The 19,162-nt window shown below is 43.7% G+C and overlaps 1 protein-coding gene across 1 annotated transcript; it reads right to left on the bottom strand.

Moving 5' to 3' along the window:
* Positions 1 to 16,630: 16,630 nt before the first annotated feature.
* LOC110200361 (40-kDa huntingtin-associated protein-like) lies at positions 16,631 to 18,794 on the bottom strand. The gene has a single exon (XM_020975658.2). It carries the CDS (start codon positions 18,740 to 18,742, stop codon positions 17,552 to 17,554), a length of 1,191 nt encoding a protein of 396 aa, XP_020831317.1. The 5' UTR covers positions 18,743 to 18,794; the 3' UTR covers positions 16,631 to 17,551.
* Positions 18,795 to 19,162: the final 368 nt, after the last annotated feature.

The raw sequence follows: 19,162 nt of genomic DNA, 5'->3' as shown, positions 1-19,162 counted from the left end.
CCCCTGACTTAGCTATTCTTAGCAATACAATGATGGAAGACTAATCCAAAGGACTGATGATGAAGCATGCTATTTACCTTCAGAGAAAGAACTGATGTTGTTTGAATATAGACTGAAGCATTCTAATTTTTACTGTCTTTCTTTCATTCTTTTTTCTTTTATCTGAACCTTCTTGTACAAAATGGCTAATATGGAAGTGTTTTACATGATTGCACATGCAAATAAATAAATAAATAAATATGATTGCTTAATGTCTCGGGTGGGGGAAGGGAGAGAGGGAAGGATAGAATTTGGAACTCAAAACTTTAAAAAAATGTTAAAAACTGTTTTAATATGTAAATGGGGAAAACTATGCATGTATATACATGTATGTATGTGTACATATATACATATACTTATACACATATATACCTGCATATACATACACACACATGCACGCACACACATATAATGCTTGTTGATTTGACACATCCAATTACATACAAGGCACATTTCACATGGGCAATCTCTAGTATTATCACCTGGGTATATAACTATTCTGATTCACCTACAATATTATATATTAGTCTAATGACTGGTCTGATTAGTCTAGGTTCTATGTCATTGACTGCTCTTCTTTCATTGTCTATATCTGAGTTAGTATTTGATAATGGCTGACCATCAGGATCGTTGTAGATCGTTTGTCTATACCAGGTATGACAGTAGGAGCAGGTTGGCTATATTTGTTCTCTATGGATTGTATCTGTATCTTGGGAATCTAGCATTCCAAGACAAGAAAGTAGGTGCCTCTGAGTTCAATTCTCTTGACTTATATCATAATCTCCTTCACTGGAAACATCAGTTTGTTTGTTTGTTTGTTTGTTTGTTTTTAATTCAATTTTGGTAATTTTAAGTTCCTAATTCTCTTCATCCCTCAGTCCTCTCTATCACCCATTAAGAAGGCAAGAAAAATAAAACCCATTCCAAATATGTGTATTCGTGAAAAACAAATTCCCACATTAGCTATGTCCAAAAATGTAAAGAAAAAAAAGAGGGGGAGAAGGAAAGAAAAGACAATATGTTTCAACCTGTACTCTGACTCCATCATCTCTTTAACTGGTGGTGGTCAGCATGTTTCATCATGAATCCTTTGGAATTGTGGTTGGTCATTATGTTGATCAGGGTTCCTAAGTCTTTCAAGGTTGATTATATTCATAATATTGTTATTATATCAATTGTTCTCCTGGTTCTTTGCTTCATTAGCAAAACCAGGAGAACAATTTGTATATTTATATATATAGGAGAACAATTTATATATATTCAACATAAGTATTGCTATCTAATCCACAAGGGGAATCTATTACTATGGTTATGATCTGATAGAGGGGTTCTTATATCAGGCATTCATGCCCCCATTACCTTGAGACTGAGACTACCCTTTGCAGTAACTAGGGGAGTGCTTATTTCTCATTGGGCATCATTGGCAACAACCTGGATACATGAGAATCACACATCAAGCCTTGACCTACTCCCTGGAGTCTGGTTTCACTTACTTTTTCAAACTCCTGAACACCCTCTTCAGCACCAACTTTTATAGGTTTCTAGGTTTCTATTATAGGTATATACTCTGAGGAGGAACTTAACTGGCTTCTCTCCTTTATACTCCACAGAGCTAGAGACAAAACCAGCACACATTCTTTTGTTGATGCAGCCCTCTCAAACATCTTAGCTCAAGTTTGGATGCATTTGCACCAACCGACATGACTTGATGAGGTATTTCCTGTCAATTTTATCACTTTATCTGGCTAGGATGCCATCCACTGTTTTAGTCCTTCTTCTGCTATCCACTGTGACAATTAAAAAGGTTCGAGAGACATAGTTTCTGGGTAATTTAATAATTTTATTAACAAGGCCAGCAGGTTATTAATAAAAGGATGGTTATTTGGCCATTTCTTTTAGACCAAAGACAATCATGGTGGTAGGGCTCACAGTTTATATACCCTTCAAAGAGCAGGTATTCAACGAGGGGCTGAAGGTGACATCATGTCACTCTTGGAGAGAGAAATTACTCACACCATCCACAGCCTGTCTCTCCCCAAGTTTGAGTATAACACAATGGGCTTCCTCACCTTAGATTAAATTGCCTGTAAGGTTGGGTGGGGTCTGACCAAGATGGAGGAGAGCTAATTCAATCTCATTATCAGTAATGTCCTTCAAGAGACTGAGCTTTTTAAAATCAGGAATTTGGAAGAAGGAGAGAGCTCTGAATCTCTCCAAGATATTGTGTATTAATAATCATCTCTCACCACTTTGAAGACAAAGTTCTTCTCCAGAGCAAATGCTAATTTGGGGGTCTGTGTTATCTGTCTACAACAAGGAGCATGGCCCACAGGTGAAGTCATATTTCTGGACTTAATTGGGATATTCAGTGTTTCTTGGAGGAAGCCTTCTTTGTTTAATATGGCCCTCAGTTTTTTAGTGCTCTTCTTCCTCAGATGGTAGACTGCTATTTCAATCCCAGGGAATGCTTCCTATTGTCAACTCCTCAAGGAGGCAGCCAGTGTTCAAATAACTCAGATAACTTCACAAAAAGTCAAGTCAATAAGTGCTTATTAAGCTCCTACTATGTGCCAGCCACTGTGTTAAGCATGGGAGATACAAATAAAAGCAAAACTCAGTACAGCCAAGATGGGGGATTAGAGGCAGCAACCTAGGTTGAACTCTCAAAATTCCCCTCCAAATAATTTAAAAATAATGCCTCAGATCATTTTGGAGTGGCAAAGCCAACAAAAGGTCAGGGTGAGACACTTTTTAGGCCTAAGAAAACTTGGGCGGTTGGCAGAAGAGGTCTGAGACACCAGGGTGGAGGCCAATTTGGAGCACACATATGCGTAGTGGTTGTTTGTGGCTGCAGCAGCAATATTAGCAGTAGCAAGCAGCTTCCAGAGCTCTCATCCCAGAGGTGGTAAGGAGGTTGAACAATTGGTCAAAAAGAGATTACAAGGCACCCTTTGCTGGCACTGGGTAGAGCTGGTGCTGATTAATAACTCTATTGCCCATACACAGTTTTTTTCAGGTGACTGTTGATAGTTGGTATTTCTTTTTTTAGAAAACTATTTGCTTTGGACATGCCCTTTGACCTACCAATGCCATTACTAGGTGTGTACCCAAGGAGGTAAAAAACTGAGGGAAGGGTTCCATGTATACAAAAATATTTGTGGTAGTCTTTTTTGAGCAGTTCCAGTAGTACTGGAAGAAAGGGTATTCCCACTGGTAGGGCAAACAAATATAGTTTGTTATTCAGTCATTTTTCAGCCATGTCCAACTCTTTGTGCCCTAATTTGGGGTTTTCTTGGCAAAGATACTGGAGTGGTTTGCCATTTCCTTCTCCAGCTCATTTTACAGATGAAGATACTGAGGCAAACAGGGTGACTTGCCCAGGGTACTTGCCCAGCTAGGAAGTGTCTCAGGCTGGATTTGAACTTGGGTCTTCCTGACTCCAGGCCGGGCACTCTATCCACTGCAGCACTACCTAGCTGCCCTCATTATACTTCTACCCAAAGTTTATTCTGGGAAATCTCTAAATATACCTCATGTGTAGTTTGTGTCTAAGTTTCTGTGTTTAGTTTGTAGCTAATTCTATTCCCCCTGACTACCACCACCCCTTTTTAGTCAATATAGTGGGTTTATAAGCAGCCAGTATAAAGTGGCAATAGCAGGAAGTAATATTTCAAAAGGGAACCTGGAGGTCGTGGACAAACTGTCCCAATGATCCAAAGAGCATAATTTAGAATTTCTGTTATAGATTAACTAAAAATCACATTTTATAATATATGTTGAATAAGGGGAAGCCAGCTAGATGTTGCTGTCAGGATTTTTTGGTCCTCTGATATGTAAATTTCAGGTAAATTCTAGAAGGCCAGCAGAACACCAAGTGGTGCTGATAATTTTGAGATGATGTGGACATGTTAATGAACTAACCCAAAGGTGGCACAGGTAAGAGTTAGTGTTTCAAACAAAAAAAAAACTACAAAAAGGAGACCTCAAGCTCTATTCCCCCTTTCCCCTCCATCTGGGTCCATGCTTCTAGCACTCCCAATTCTTATCCATGGTTGTATGAGTGATATTTTCTGCCTCTCCCCCTCCTCATCCTCTTCCCTACACAGCCTGCCTTCTTTCATCACCCTATGTACCACCCATTTCTCTGCCCTCTGCCTCCATAGTCCCCCTACCTTTTGCTACTTGTCCATCTTCTGTGCTATTTGCCACTACATTCTGCACCTTTTTGAAGTGTGATTGCAGCCTCACTTCCCACTGCCATCATGGTCTTTCCCAGTGAGTGTTCCCAAAATTGGGCATTTCCTAATTTCATAAATTAATGATAAATTCTGTTTCCATAAAAGGGTTTACAAGAGTCCCCAGCTCCTATACACATACTTTCATCAGCCTTGGGTCCTCTGACTAGAAGGTAGAGCCATGAACCAAACCTCCATTTAAGAAGAGAGCTCAGCTTAAAACGTCTCATTACTCATCTGGCTGAACTACCGTGTGACTTCTCTGACTTTTCCACAATCTCTCCTCCTCTTCCTGCACCATTGCCACAACTTTTCAACTTCCTTTTGTATATTTAGATTGTAAGATCCTTGAAGACAATGACTTTTTTTTTGTATTTGTGTCTCCATTGCTTAGCACAAAGTAGGCACTTAATAAATGTTTATTAATTTATTGGAAGTAAACTAGAATGGCTACATCTCCACTTTAAGGTTAATAGTGGTATCTCTGAGGAGTCAGGGAGTAATTATCTGATGACATCAGCTTGAGCTCCCACCAATGTGCTTTCTTCCTAAGATTATCAATTGAGAATCATTAAGTTAACCAGCCTTAAGTAGCTTTTAGAAAGGGATTATTTTTGAAGGTGGTCCAATAAAACAACTGAATAAGATACCCCCTAAACATTCTTTCCCCAAAGTACAGAGTTTAGAAGAAAGTGGGCTCAAGCTAAAAGAGCAGATGGGGCAAAGGGCTAACTCTCACCTCCTGGTTTCTAGAAGAGCTTTTCTCACAATCATCGTGGTACTTGAGAAGTTCCCCTTAAGCATGGTGAATCTGTCCAATTTGTCTTTGATTCCCAATGTAGACACTGCCACCAGCTGTGTCTCTGGTTGCCATTTAGGACACTGATGGGAAGTCCAATATCTTTCAGACCCTTAGAGGCTGTAAAGTCCTCCTCCAATCAAAGGTGGGGACAGAGTGGGAAGGAGACCTGACCAAGACCAAAGTATAAGGCCTTCTCCTTCATCCTCCCTGCTTCCCCTTACCCCTCTCTATGGCTTCTCCTGAAGGAATTTCCCCAATTTCTGGGGAAAAAACACAACTTCTCATTTCAGCTAATTCTATGCTGTTATACAGGACCCAGACGACATAATGAAATCCTATAGCCAATTGTCCCACAGCCTCTTTTTGGCCTGATTTCATTTCAGCCAATGACTTCAAACATTTTTGATTCTGTAATTGATTGAGACATGTTCTCACCTAGTTAAGGGATCAGGCTAAAATGGGGAGGGGTGCTTTTGACACTACCTTTACATAAGGATGGGGGAGGTATGGGAATGTTTGGAAGCTGCAGGGAAGGAGCCAATAAGATAAAGATATGAGAAAGAGACAGAGAGAGACACAGAGAGAGAGACAGAGACAGAGAGAGAGAGACAGAAACAGAGAGAGGATGATAGAGGGGCTACCTCTTTCTGAGAGACAGGGTGAAGGAAGAGATAGTAGAGGAGGACATCTATGTAATGTGAAATAAAGAATCAGGGAGAACATAGAGTTCTTGTTGAATGGGCTCAATTGCTTTTTCAGTGAAGTATATTAGGTTGAAATGAACCCATGTAGAAATAATCCTTGAGATAATAGAGTTTATTGAAAAGAGGAAAGTAGGAACATTCAGAGTATATGTGTTATAGGCAGCCTACCAAACAGACTACAAGAGAAATCCACAACCATACTCTTTTTCTGAATGGATTACAAGGGAGTAATAGGTATCTAAAAAGAACTCATGCATGCTACAATTATTTCTCAGAATTTATTTCAATACAATTCTTCCTCAGAGCTGTCACCCTATTATTTCTTCATTGGTAGGTTTATCAGGACTTAGGTGCATCAGTAACATTGGAAGAACAATATGTTTAGATTTGGTTCCAGTACATGCACCTGTTCTTGGCAGGAACCAAGGAATTATAGACTATTCTCTAAAACCATGCTAGGGTTACAATTTAACCTTCCTAAGAACATGTTATGTTAACATTCAATCCCCACTTATTCTCACAAGTATAAGGCAACATTCTCAATTGAGAGTGGGAGGGGATGGGAGAGGAGGAGCCATGGGAGGCTTAAGCAGAGATGAAAAAGTCTGAAGAACTTTTCTAAGAACTGTCTCCAGTGAATGGAAGATTGCAGTGATTAGGGAGATATAAGAAAATTGTCTTGATGAAGTGAGGTTTCAGTTAAAATAACACAAATTTGTAGTGGACCCAGTGAGCATGGTTTTGTGACTTTCTCAAGCATAGAGGGTGGTATTATGTTGAATTGCTTCACCAATGTAGTGTAGCCAATTCAGGGGTGATGGCCTGAGAAAGAATTGAGGGATTGGGGGTCACAGTGATATGAAGAACAGGGCTAGGGGTCATAAGGCAAAGGGAAAGACGGAGTGATGAAAGATTATGATTAGGTAAAGGAATTTCAGAGTTCATGAACGTGAAAGTAGAGCACTTGATGGCAAGAACACAGGTATGCACATTTCTGTGTGTAGCTGAGGTAGAGTGGAGGAGTACTGGTCATGGGAATTGAGTAGACTGAGGACCTTGGAAATTAGAGTGTTTGAGGGAGTATCAATATTCCTGATGGAGCAGGAGTTGTGGTAGGGTAAAAGACTGTGAGCCAGGCACTGAACTCATTGAGGAAAGAAGAATGTCCTGGGGAAGGAAAGATAATAGACACCAGAATATGGATTGGGTGATAAACCTGAAGAGGGTGGACCTTGATGGAGAAGTTGCTGAAAGATGGTGGAAGAGGAAGACTTTAGAAGGGGCAAAGAGGAACAAGGAATTAGTTGTATGCTTTCTAGGCTTGAGCCCCCTATCTTCTGAACTCTCTATATATTGCTGAATGTCACAGACTTTTAAAGGGAGTATTTTACATGGATGTACTTACTCTTCCACCTTAGTAAAAAAAAACAACTTTTCTGAAAATTAAGTGCCAATTGATGTCAACTACTAATAGGGGGGAAGCCTATTGGTGGGAGATCATGAACATAGCATCAGAAGGACACTCCCCAACACCTCAAAGTTACCATATACCTGTAGGTGGACAAGTAGCAGTGTCCTTCTGGGGACTCAACCTGTCAAGGCTGATAGGGTTTGAGAGAGTAGTTCCAGAACAAGCACTAAAGACATACAGTGTCTAGAAGAAAGGAATCTACCCTGGTCAGACCACAGCTGTAGTACTAATGTTCAGTTTGGGGGGCTACATTTCAGGAAGGATGTTGACAAAGCTGGGGCATGCTCAAAGGAGGGTGACCATCATGGTGGGGGCTTCACAACCACATTTGGAGTCAGGAACAAGCCTGTGATGTCCAAGGGATGATGAGGAAATCAGCTGGATTAGAGCAGACATGGCGGGGAATAACTGTAAATAAAGTTGGATTATTTAGGTTATAGTGGATCTCCAGTGACAGCATGAGCTGTAATAAGCTATTGGGAATTTGCTGTAAGAACTTTTGCTCTTCCCAATATCTCATTTTCCTGCTTACCCTATTTATTCCTCTTGCCAGACATGTTATCTTTTTTTAAAGGGAAATATTTTCTTTTATTAAAAGTATCTTTGAGGCAGCTAGGTGGCACAGTGGATAGAGAATTGGTCCTGGAGTTAGGAAGACCTGAGTTCAAATCTGGTCTCAGACATAACATTCCCTAGCTGTGTGACTCTGGGCAAGTCACTTAACCCCAAATGTCTCACCAAAAAAAAAAAGTATCTTTGTTTTCTTAGGAAAATGGAAGTAGGGCAAGTGGAAAGGGGGTAGGGGTGGGGGTTACAACCTCCTCAGGAGACTGCCCTGTAAAATGGTTACTCCTGGAACCTCCACAACCCAGATGAACAACATATTAATTCTCATACCATGCAGGGTGGCTGAGGTGTTAAAGGTCAGGTTATGAACAGATTCATTCTCAAGCCCTCAAACTGCTTTCCAATCAGCAGAAGTCCCCATGAGAGAAAGCTCAGGTTGAATCATAGGCCATCTTCAAACCACTTGTCAGGTATGTTTTTAGGTCTGGGTCGGCCTAGCTGGCCACTGAGTTCCCTGTGATTCTGTGACCCAGTGCTCTGTGAGAACCCAAAGTGCTTCTGAGCAACACAACTATCCAGTTACTACCTTATCTCACCTTTAAAAATGGAACTTGTGGAAATACAATTGAACCTAGGCCAGCTTTACAAAGGAAGATTCTGGCTCATCTGGCCATGGGTCAGTTTGTCCTGTAGAAGAGAACAGGTGACCTAGGGTGCTTTGAATTTCACAGAATACACTTTCCAGATGCTATAGGTCCTTTGATCCTCACAGTGATCTCATAAGGTAGGCCTACAATTCCCCTTTTAGAGATGAGCTATCTAAAGCTCAGGGAGTACTTCCATCCATACCAGGAGTTTCAGGACAGAGGGGATTCCACAAAACAGCCCACTAATAAGCATGACTGAATTTATGAGGGGGTGAGGGAGGAAAAGGAGCTGGGTAATTAAGGAAACCACCAGAGAATCCTTTAAAGAGGCTGCCCCCAGATTTGGCACTCCCTGGTTCTCCCAAGATTGGTCTGTTCTTGGCAGATGCATAGAATACTTGGGGTCTTCTGTGCCATGCCACGCCCCTCCCCCCACACCTTTACACCTGATGTGTACACCAGGGCAACAGTCAAGGTTAAGGAGTGTGTGGACTCTTTCTCAGGGTCTGATACCTTTCTCCTCTCCTACTCACAGGCAGGGAAACATCAGACATCATCCAGACAAGCCTGGCTCTCTAATAGGACAGGGTGGGAGTACTAGGCAAGAGAGGGTGGATCTAGAGCGGACACAGCCTGTTGGAAGGGAACATAAAGAGGGTTTTTCAGGCTCTCTTGTCACTGGCCAGACAGAAAGTCCATTGTAGAGGCAGAGGTGGGACCAAGGCCTTGGTTCTTCCCATTCTGTGGGTCCCCCACACAGACAGGAGCCCTGAGCTTCCCTTCCTCCAAGTGTCATGATTTAGAACCTACTCTACAGAGGGATTTCAGTTGCTTGGGAAGTAATGGCCAGCACAGGCACTGCAGCTCCTCTTGGAGATGTTAGTTACCCCAAGACTGGGGATGAAGTGGGGTGGGGGTCAAGGTCAAATCCCATTTGTGACACTTATTAGCTACACCTCGAGTAAGTCACTTCCTCATATGTAAAATGGGTTTAATACTTACCTTGAAAGGGAGTGTAGCATAGTGGAGAGAACGCTGGCCTTGGACTCTGAGAGACCTGGGTTCAAGTTCTGACTTTAACCCTAAGCAAATCACTTTACCTCTCAGTGCCTCTAAGTTATAAATAAATAGCCAATCTGCATCAGTAGAGGGAATTTCCATACCAAGAGTTACTTACACAATTGCATCTGGATCCCCTCCCCCCAAAATCACCTTCTTCACAGGGTTGTTTTGGTGGGGGGAATTGAAAGAGATAGTATGTAGGGGCATCTAGGTGGTGCAGTGGATAGAGCACTGGCCCTGGAGTCAGGAAGACCCAAGTTCAAATCTAGCCTCAGACACTTAACACTTACTAGCTGTGTGACCCTGGGCAAATCACTTAACCCCAATTGCCTCACACCACCCTCCAAAAAAGAGATAATGTGTATAAAGTGCTTTGCAAACTTTTTTTTGTAATTTGTGCCCCATTATCTCAGGCTCCATTCTGGGAGTCCCTTGGTTATCTGAATCAGAAGTATTTCATAGACAATGCAAAAAGAAGGTGAGGCTGGTCCAATTTAGCTAACTGATCCAGACTTAAAGTCAAGAAAATGAATAGGCTGAGATTTCAACTTCGTGCTTATGGAAAACAAATCTCTTCCAGGTTACAGCAAGTTGAATGAACCAATAAGGTCAGTACCACAATCCCCATTTTTGTTCACACCCAACCTTCCTTCTTTTACCTTAATTTCCTCTCACATTTCAGGAGAAAAAAACAATTTGAGTCAATGTCAGCAAACACCTCACTCACAACATGGGCATTAAGCAGAGTTTATCGTCCACTTCAACTGTCTTGAGTCCAGGGCTGGCTGGGATGCTCTAGATCAGGGCTTCTTAAACTGTTTAAGAAGCCCTGCTCTAGATTATGTTCTCTAAAGTAACCTCTAGGTTAGAACTATCTTTTTGCTTTTTAAGGGTGGAGGGTGACTTCCTGCCTAGGTGGCAAAGAAGGGAGGATAATCAATTTGGGGCTGGAAGGGACTTTCTCTATGGCCTACTCTGATCCCTTCACTTATCACGGAACCTATGGAAGGCCAGCTCCAGGTAAATAACCTGAAGGAAAGTCTGGAGAGCCAGTTAGGTCCTCCTTAGGGTGCCAGGATCCCTTCCCTTTCCTTCTGTGCCCAAATCATGACTTTTTACTAGGCTCAGATCCTGCCTGGAGTGATCTGGTCTGGACTCTTCAATTAAAAAGACAAGGAAAATCTGCAATGTTTGAGAAGACGCAATAGCATAAAGGGGGAGGAAAGGTCACCCAGCAATACTTCAAAGGAGGGAGGGAGAGGGAAGGGGTGATGAGGTGTAGACAATCAGCTCAGCTAAAGCCTTCTCCACAGAATAGTTTTTGTGTGGGGGGGTGGGAGGAGGGAATGGGATAGGGTGAGAGATGTGCCAGTGTTTGTAGGTCTCACCCTCAGAAAGAGGAGTTGGGGAAGACCTCAGAGGCGGTGAGGTGGAAGGAAAACCAGTGGGGCAGTGGGAGGGGAGATTTAATGGGTCAGCAGCCAATGAAACAAAAACCAATTAGAAGCAGTAGCGTTCAGAAAGCATCGCTTGTTCTGCCCAATCTTGTACTCTGCCCCATACACTGAATTACAAGAGTATATGGAGAAGAGAGTAAGGTAAAAGAAGACTGGAAAGGTGGCAGTGGGTCAGGTTATAAAGGGCTTTACAGAACAGGATATTATATTTTACCCCGGAGGTAACAGGGAGCCACTGGAGTTTATTGAGGAGAGATGTGATTTGATCAGACCTGCACTTTAGGAAGTCACTTTGGTAGCTGATTGGGGAGATCAAATGAAGTGAGAAGAGACTTGAGGCAAGCAGACCTCTGAGCAGGCTATGGCAATTATCCAGGCATGAGTTGATGAGGGCCTGTCTCAAGGGGGTGTCAGAGGACAGAAGGGGGCATATGGGAGAGATGTTATGATGGCAGAAACAAGATGAAAGCAATTGATTGGATATGGGAAGGGGGCAGTGAGAGTGAGGAGTCAAGAATGACAATTGGTTTTTGTTTCCTTAGCTTCTGTCTCACTAAATCTCCCTTTTTCTGAGCTCTCCTTGTCCCACTTGCCTTCCTTCAACCTTACCACTTTTGAGGTTTTGAACCTATGTGACTTGGGAGGTTGGTGGTGCCTTCAACAGTTATAGGAAAGGCAGGAAGAGGAGAGGACTTGTGAGAAAAGATGATGACTTCAATTTTGGACATGTTGAGTTTAAGATGTCTATGGAACATTTAGTTCACGATGTCTAATAGGCGGTTGGAGACATAAGACTGAGATCGGGAAAGATTAGGGCTGGATAAATAGATCTGTGAAGCATCTGTAGAAAGATAATTGAATCCATGGTGGCTGCTGAGATCACCAAGTGAAATAAATATATAGAGAGAAGGCTCAGGGAAGAGCTTTGGGGGACAATCCACAGTTAGTGGACATGACCTGGTTTAAGATCCAGCAAAGGAGACTGAGAAGCAGTCAGATAAGTAGGAAGAGAACCAGGACAGGGCAGTATCACAAAAAAAATCTAGAGAGAAAAGAGAATCAGGGATAAGGTGATTTATTGTGTCAAAGGCAGTAGAAGTTGAGATGGATGAGGATTGAGAAAAGGCTGTTGGATTTGGCAATTAGGAGATGATTGGTAACTTCTGAGAGAGCTGTTTAAATGGGATGTCAGACATCAGATTATAGGGGGTTAAGAAGAGAGCTGAGAGGAAAAGTAGAAGCACCTATTGTAGATAGCATTCTCAAGGAGTTTAGCCACAAAGAGAATAGAGATATGGGATGAAAGGATCAAATGAGGGTTTTTTGAGGATGAGGGAGACATAGGCAAGTTTGTAGGCAGTAGGGAGATAGCCAAGAGAGAGGGAGAGATTGAAGATAAGTGACAGAGTAGGGATAAGAGAGGGTAACCTGCTGGAGACTAGATGGAATGGGATCACTTGTGCATTTAGAGTTTTTCCCCCAGTCAGGCACTTCCCTTATCCTACTTGGATAAATTCTAATGCAAAAGCTCAATTTTGTATAATCAAAATTATTTTATCCTTTGCATTTGACTCTATCTCTTATTTGGTTAGGAATTCCCCCCATGATTTGCTTCTCTATTTTTTTTTTTAATATGAACTTTAACATTCCATTCTGAATTTATTGTGAAACATGGTATATGTTGCTCTAATCTAAATTTGGAAACCTAGTTTTTGCTGGACTGCTTTGCAGTTTTCCTAATAGCTTTATCAAATAGGGAGTTCTTTCTTAGGTATTTTTTTTCTTTATTAAACAGGGGGTTACTTTTTTTTTTTGCTAGTCTAGTCTTTCATTCAGCTTTTCTATTTGTAACCAGTACCAAATGGTTTTGATGATCTAGTTTGAAGTCCAGAAGCATTATTCCCCTAGTCCTACTGAACATTGCAAAATTATGACCAAGCTTGGCCCCAACGAAGAGTTATGTAGACACTACCTCTCTCTTCTTGGCAGAAGTAGGGAGGAAATGGGTGTGAGCCACTGCATATAATGTTACCCTTTTTTCTATTTTATTACAAAGGCTGGCTTTCTGCAAGGGGGTGGGGAAGAAATACAGTGGAAGTATATGTCATATAAAAACCACAGATATCAATAAAAGTTTATTTTTTAAAAGACAAAAATATATAGAACAGTCCTCAGAAGACACATGGCTTAACTGATATTATTTTGTAATGAAATCATGTTATAGCTCCATATTAAGGTCTAGCCTCAAAAATGAAATTAAAAAGGAGGGGAAAAAACCCAGTGCTTGAATTGATGGCTGCAATTTCATATTGGAAGGCAAAGGTTAGGACTGGCAGCTGAAGTGAAAAGAGTGATTGTGGGTTCAGAATCAAGGCTTACTGACTGAAGACCTTTGAATTTGGACACTACCACTAATTAAGCCAAAGCATTGGTTCTATTTTTAACAAGTATTCAGACACCTAGTATATACAAAACCATTTGAAAGTATTCTTGTCTTCAAGCTTGTAATCTAGCATATCAGGTGATATCAGAAAACCTGTGTTCAGGTCCAGGGCTCTGCTACTTAACTAGCTATAAAATGGAGGTAAACCACATCTACTGCACAGGCTTGTTTTTAAGATGTTAAATGGGCGAATGCCAGCTACTTTTACTCCACAGCCTTTGCTTTAAGGCTAAAGAGAAGGGAATTCACTCCCTGTCTGGTCCACCTGTGGGCAGCTCCTGATGTTGAAATGAAATTGGCCTCCAATTGCTCCCTACGAGACTCAAGGGTAGTGACTGTCTTATCTAAAACTTTGTATATCTTCCAGTGACTAGCACAGTGCTCTGTACACAGTAAGCACTTAAACTTTGTTTACATTTGTTTCCACCCACTGGGGTCGTTTGGCTTTTTAAAACTATACAAAGTTCACTCTTCTCATGGGGACAGCCATTCAAATGCTTGAAGACAGTTATATTTCATCACTGCCCTCTTCTCCCCCAAACTTCAGGTTTTAAGTCTGGAAAAATCTATTTATTTTTACTTTACTGAATTGTCTGGGCTGGGAAAAAAAATATCCTTGAGGAATTTACTTCTGGTTCCTAAATATTATGAGTTTCTGAGTACCGTATATGTAAAATGTTTTTAGATGCTTATGGGAAAAAAATCAATCATGTAGTAGTTGCATAAAAGGAATACCTTTTCCCTTTTTGCATCAAGACATATACAGTAGGGAAATTAATACGAATTTACCAGAGCTTAGGTTTCTCTAACCTAAATGCCCTTGGCCCTTAACACAGCAGCCAAAGAATTAAATTGAAGCTATTACTAGCAGCAAGGGAAAGAAGGTGGAATTAACAATTACCACTCTCTCCCATTTCAGTTTCCTTATCACAACCCCCTGCCAGCAACCCAAAGTTTGAGTGGGTATCTTCCAAAAAAGGTAACCAGGATAACAAGAGGACCTCAGAATCCTGACATAAGGATCAGCTGAAGGTATTTAGCCTAGAATAGAATTATAAGGGGCATAATGGTCATCTTTATATCTGAAAGGCTATTATGGAGAAGGATCAGCTATACTTTGATCAAAACCAGATGGCAGAACTATATGCACCCAGATGGTGAACTCATTAATGAAGGTCTTCAAGGAGAGACTGGCTAACCACTTCTGAGGAGATGTTTTAGAAGAAATTAATACTTTATTGGAGACTAGACTAGATCAGGTTCTGTAATTCAAAAGAATCACAAACCGAGTTGGAAGGGACCTCACAGAACAATCCACAGCTGACTAAGAATTCCCTCAGGGATACTGGAGATCATTGGGCCTCCAATATTAAGGAAAACTCCACCATCTGCTAGTCTAATCCTTCCTCATGAAGACACTTCAAATTATTTGATGACAGCTATCATGCCTCCCCCCTGACCCCCATGTCTCCTTTTCTCCAAACTAGATAATGCTTCTTTTTATGTCCTGGTCTCCCATTTCCATGGTCATCCTCTGGACAATATCCTTCAATGCAATATGCAGAACTGAACATACTACCTAAGTGGCCAAGCACGGCAGAGCACAATAGGATTCTCACCTCCCTTATCTGGGACACTATTTCTCCATTAATGCAGCCAAAGATTTTATTTTTCAGCTCCCCCCCCCGGCCTTTCTTTTTTTGCTGCCATGTAACACTGCTGATGGCCATTTGTAGTTCATGAAAACCCTCAAATTGTTTTCATGTGAACTGCTGTCCAGCCAAGCCCCCCCCCCCCATCTTACATTTGTGCAGTTGATTTCAACCATCATTGCAGATCACGTCCTGGGGCCCTAGCATACCTCAAAGGTCAAGCCTTTCCTCTTACAAATGAGGCTACTGGAGTCAGAGAGGGCAAGCGACTTGATCAGTCATATGGATGTTAAGTATGGTCAGGAAATGTGGAACTAGGTTTTCTGGCTCCACATCCAAAACTTTTTTCTATTATATCTTATTGCTTTTTATCTCTTTAGGTTTTAAAAATCCACAATAAACTTCAGCCAATCAGAAGTAGCCACCTGACTTGTTGAGCCTTGGATTTCTACCCACAATCCCACATAAGCATTGAATACTTCCTTGACTTATGTCACCAAATAACCTCTCCATTGCCCAAGATTTGAGAGAATTATTATTATTATTGTAGCTATCGATAGGTTCCATCAAAGAAAAAATAATTTACCTCATCAGGAACATGATTACATCATACAGGAAGCTTTGGCTCTAAGCATGAGGAAATTGTTTTTTAAAAAAATAAAGCTCATATTTAAATTATAATTGTCTGCTATTTATAACTGACATTGTTCCTTAGTAGAGTACAACTCTCAAAACACCCATCTCCCAAAGTTTATGGTTAAAATATTATAGGGAAAGTTATGCAAAAAAACTAAATCAGATACCCCCTCTCCCTTGTGTTGTACTATTGTTAAAATTGCCTGAGTACTGTGGAAATGATTTGCAGATACTAGCATCCCTTAGCATGAAGTTTTCATGGAGGCTGTCCTCCCCAGCAATACTTCCAATTGTTCATAAAACTGCAGTAAACCATTTTTAGACAAAGCTTGGCTGATGTTCTCAAGGGCAAAAGCAGACATCCAATCATCTCTCTCAGGCTCACATTTCAAACATGGCATTCTAGTTTGCAAAGCACTTTCCATGCAGTCCATGCTTTGATTCTCACAACAATGCTAGGGGGCAAGGATTAAGATTTCTAGACTGAGCCAGCCTCAGGGAGGTTGTATAACTTGCACAAGTTCAGAAAACTATTAAATGTGGAGAGGCAGGATTTGAACTCAGGTGTTTTACTTCCAAATGAGCACTCTTTCTACTACACCATGGTGCATTGGTCATAAAGAATGCAAACCATCAATGGAAAAGGTAAATTTGTAAAGCTGAATATTTCAGAGAAAAGTCATTTTCAGTATAACATCTGTTCTAGTGAATATCTGGCCCCGACCATAAAGATTATAATAGGATCCTAAGTTTCCAGCAAGAAGGGACCTTAGCCTTCTTGTCCTACAGAAGGCAAACTGGGGCCCAGAGAAGGGAGTTGCCCAATGTCACACAGGCACAGCCAGGCCCCAAGTCCTCAGACTCCAAACCCAACACTCTTCCCACTGCTCCACACTGTCATACACAATTACTGGATTGTGTTTCATTTTTAAAAGTCACCTTTAATGCATACTATCTTGCAGATACATAAATACTACAACTTCACAGATGTGGGTTAAATGTAATAAGTTAACTTCAGAAAGGTACCCTACTATAAATACTAAGATTTGGCTTGCACATTGATATGGGTTAGAAACTAACAAGCTACTACAAATACTGCCTATGAGGGATACAGTGCATTAGACAAACAAATCCTAAGGGGGGTCCTCCAGAGACAATATTCAGATAAGGGTATTATTTTTTATTCCCATTTCACAAAGGGGGTACCCAGAGAAAAAGTAACATTTGAAAAAAGCACTATCAGGTAATCAGTAAGAACCCAAAATGACAAGTGAAAATATCAAGATTGGGGTGACAAGTGACCAGCAAAAGAACTGGCTAAACCTTTTTGCTTGATTCCAGCTGATAATTACAAAGAATGAAAATCCGATTAAGCAAAGTCAAAAGAGGCGATTTCCTCACTTAGGCCTAGCCAGGGATTCAAACACTTGGTAGTCAGATAACGATTTTCCTTAGAAGGAGGTGAAATACATAATAAGCTCAGAGGAGAGGAGTGAATGGGAAATGGAAAGCACTGCAGGGTCCAAGAGGTGAAGTTCCCACTCTGTTCTCACCAGTTCTACAAGGATGGCACTGAAATTGGCTCCAAAAGTTTGAAGTATTCAATGTGATGGACAGAGTGGCTCACCCATTGCTTCTTTCTTATTTCCTGATTGGATGCAAAGTAGGGCTAACTAACATGGAAGGGGGGAGGCATTCAGAGAGATCTCCTTTGGTCTTCTCGATGCTGACCGGTGGCTGCGACAAGTTAGTTCTCCTTGAGCCACTGAGGGCAGAGCACCCACCGAGCCTGAGAGACGGGGCTGGCAGGGAGGGGTAGCCAGGGAGGGGTAGCCATCAAATGCCCTGCCCCGAAGGGGCAATCATTTCCTGAAGGATCAGGTGCAGCAGGTGGTTCTGATCAGCACTGAGCAGTGGCCAGAGCTCCCCCTGCAACACTTTCATTGCCTCCAGGTCCTTCTCGTGGGAGGCCATGACCAAGGACTGCAGCAGCAAGAAGAGCTCCTCGGGCAGCGGGCAGCTGCTGTCCTGGCAGTGGCCGTCGAAGGCCTCCCAGCAGTACTTCTCCAAGGTCTGAGCGTGCTCGGGCAGCAGCTTGGGTGGCGGGGGTTGCAGCAGCAACAGCAGCAGCACTCGGGACACCTCACACTGGACCAGCACGTCCAGAAAGGCGCCCGGCTGGCCGGGCCCGCCAGACCTGGCCGCGGGGGCGCCCCCGCCGCCCCCAGCCCCAGCGGGCCCAGCCCCGCCGCCGCCCCCAGCTGCTCGCTCCCGAGCCAGCAGTTGCATTCGAGTGAAGAGCTCCAAGGCGCCGTCGTAGTCCCGCGTCAGCAGCTTGCAGGAGGCGGCGTCGCCCAGCGCCAGCAGCGCCTCCAGCGGCAGCAGCGGCAACTGCAGCTCGGCCGCGCGCTCGAAGTGCACGGCGGCCGGGCCCGGCTGCTGCAGGGCGCGCAGGGCGCCGGCCAGTTCCAGGCACAGGCTGGCGGCCGCGGCCGGCTGGCCCAGCTCCAGGTGCAGGCGCACGGCGAAGGCGAAGCAGCTGGCGGCCGCCTGCAGGGGCTCGCCGTAGGCGGCGGCGCAGGCCAGGCGCAGACGGGCCTCGCGCTCCTGCCGCAGGAAGAGGCGGGCCGCTTCGGTGAGGGCCAGCGCCTCGCCGGGCCCGTGGAAGAGCGTCTGGTGGCAGCGTGCCACGGCCAGCTGGCACCAGGCGGCGTACGGCAGGCAGTCCTGAGCCCGCAGCTCCTTGCCCAGCTGCCCGAACTGCTCGCCGGCCTCCGATACGTTGGGCTTGCGCAGGAAGCGCTTCCGCAGCTTGTTGGACACCAGCCTGTAGCGGGCCAAGAAGTCCCCCGCGTCGTGCCCGGCGCCCGAGCCGCCGGCCCCGCCGCTGCCGCCCACCACGCTGCTGAGGGAGCCCACCCCGGCAACCGCCATAGCTCCCCGGCCCCTCGAGCGCGCCGCCGCCGCCCGGACGCGCTCCCGCGGCGCGAAGCTCGCTCTCATTGGCCGGCGCTGGGCTGACGTCATCCTGGCCCCGTAGACCAGGGCGGGGGCGGGCCTAAAGAGAAGGGGGAGATGGGGGGGGGGGGGAGAGAGAGAGAGAGAGAGAGAGAGAGAGAGAGAGAGAGAGAGAGAGAGAGAGAGAGAGAGAGAGAGAGAGAGAGAGAGAAGAGAGAGAGAGAAGAGAGAGAGAGAGAGAGAGAGAGAGAGAGAGAGAGAGAGGATGAATGGGCGGGGCCGGAGGAGGAGGGAGAGAGAGCGGGCGGGCCGGAAGAGGAGGAGGGAGTCAGGGGACAAGGAGGAGCAGGAGGAGGAAAGGCGGAACCGAGGGGGAAGGGAGAAAAAGGCTGGGGCGTGCCATCCCGAGTCGGTGGGCATTTTAAATAGGAAACACTTTGGGATGGAACTGGGCGCTGGACAGGGCGGAGATCCTTTGGGCAGACTGAC

Source organism: Phascolarctos cinereus, unplaced genomic scaffold (assembly GCF_003287225.1).
Source record: "Phascolarctos cinereus isolate Bilbo 61053 unplaced genomic scaffold, phaCin_HiC Scaffold_8;HRSCAF=390, whole genome shotgun sequence".
Classification (NCBI taxonomy): domain Eukaryota; kingdom Metazoa; phylum Chordata; class Mammalia; order Diprotodontia; family Phascolarctidae; genus Phascolarctos; species Phascolarctos cinereus.
The sequence above is the reverse complement of the archived record's forward strand: the minus strand, read 5'-3'. Positions and strand labels throughout refer to the sequence as shown.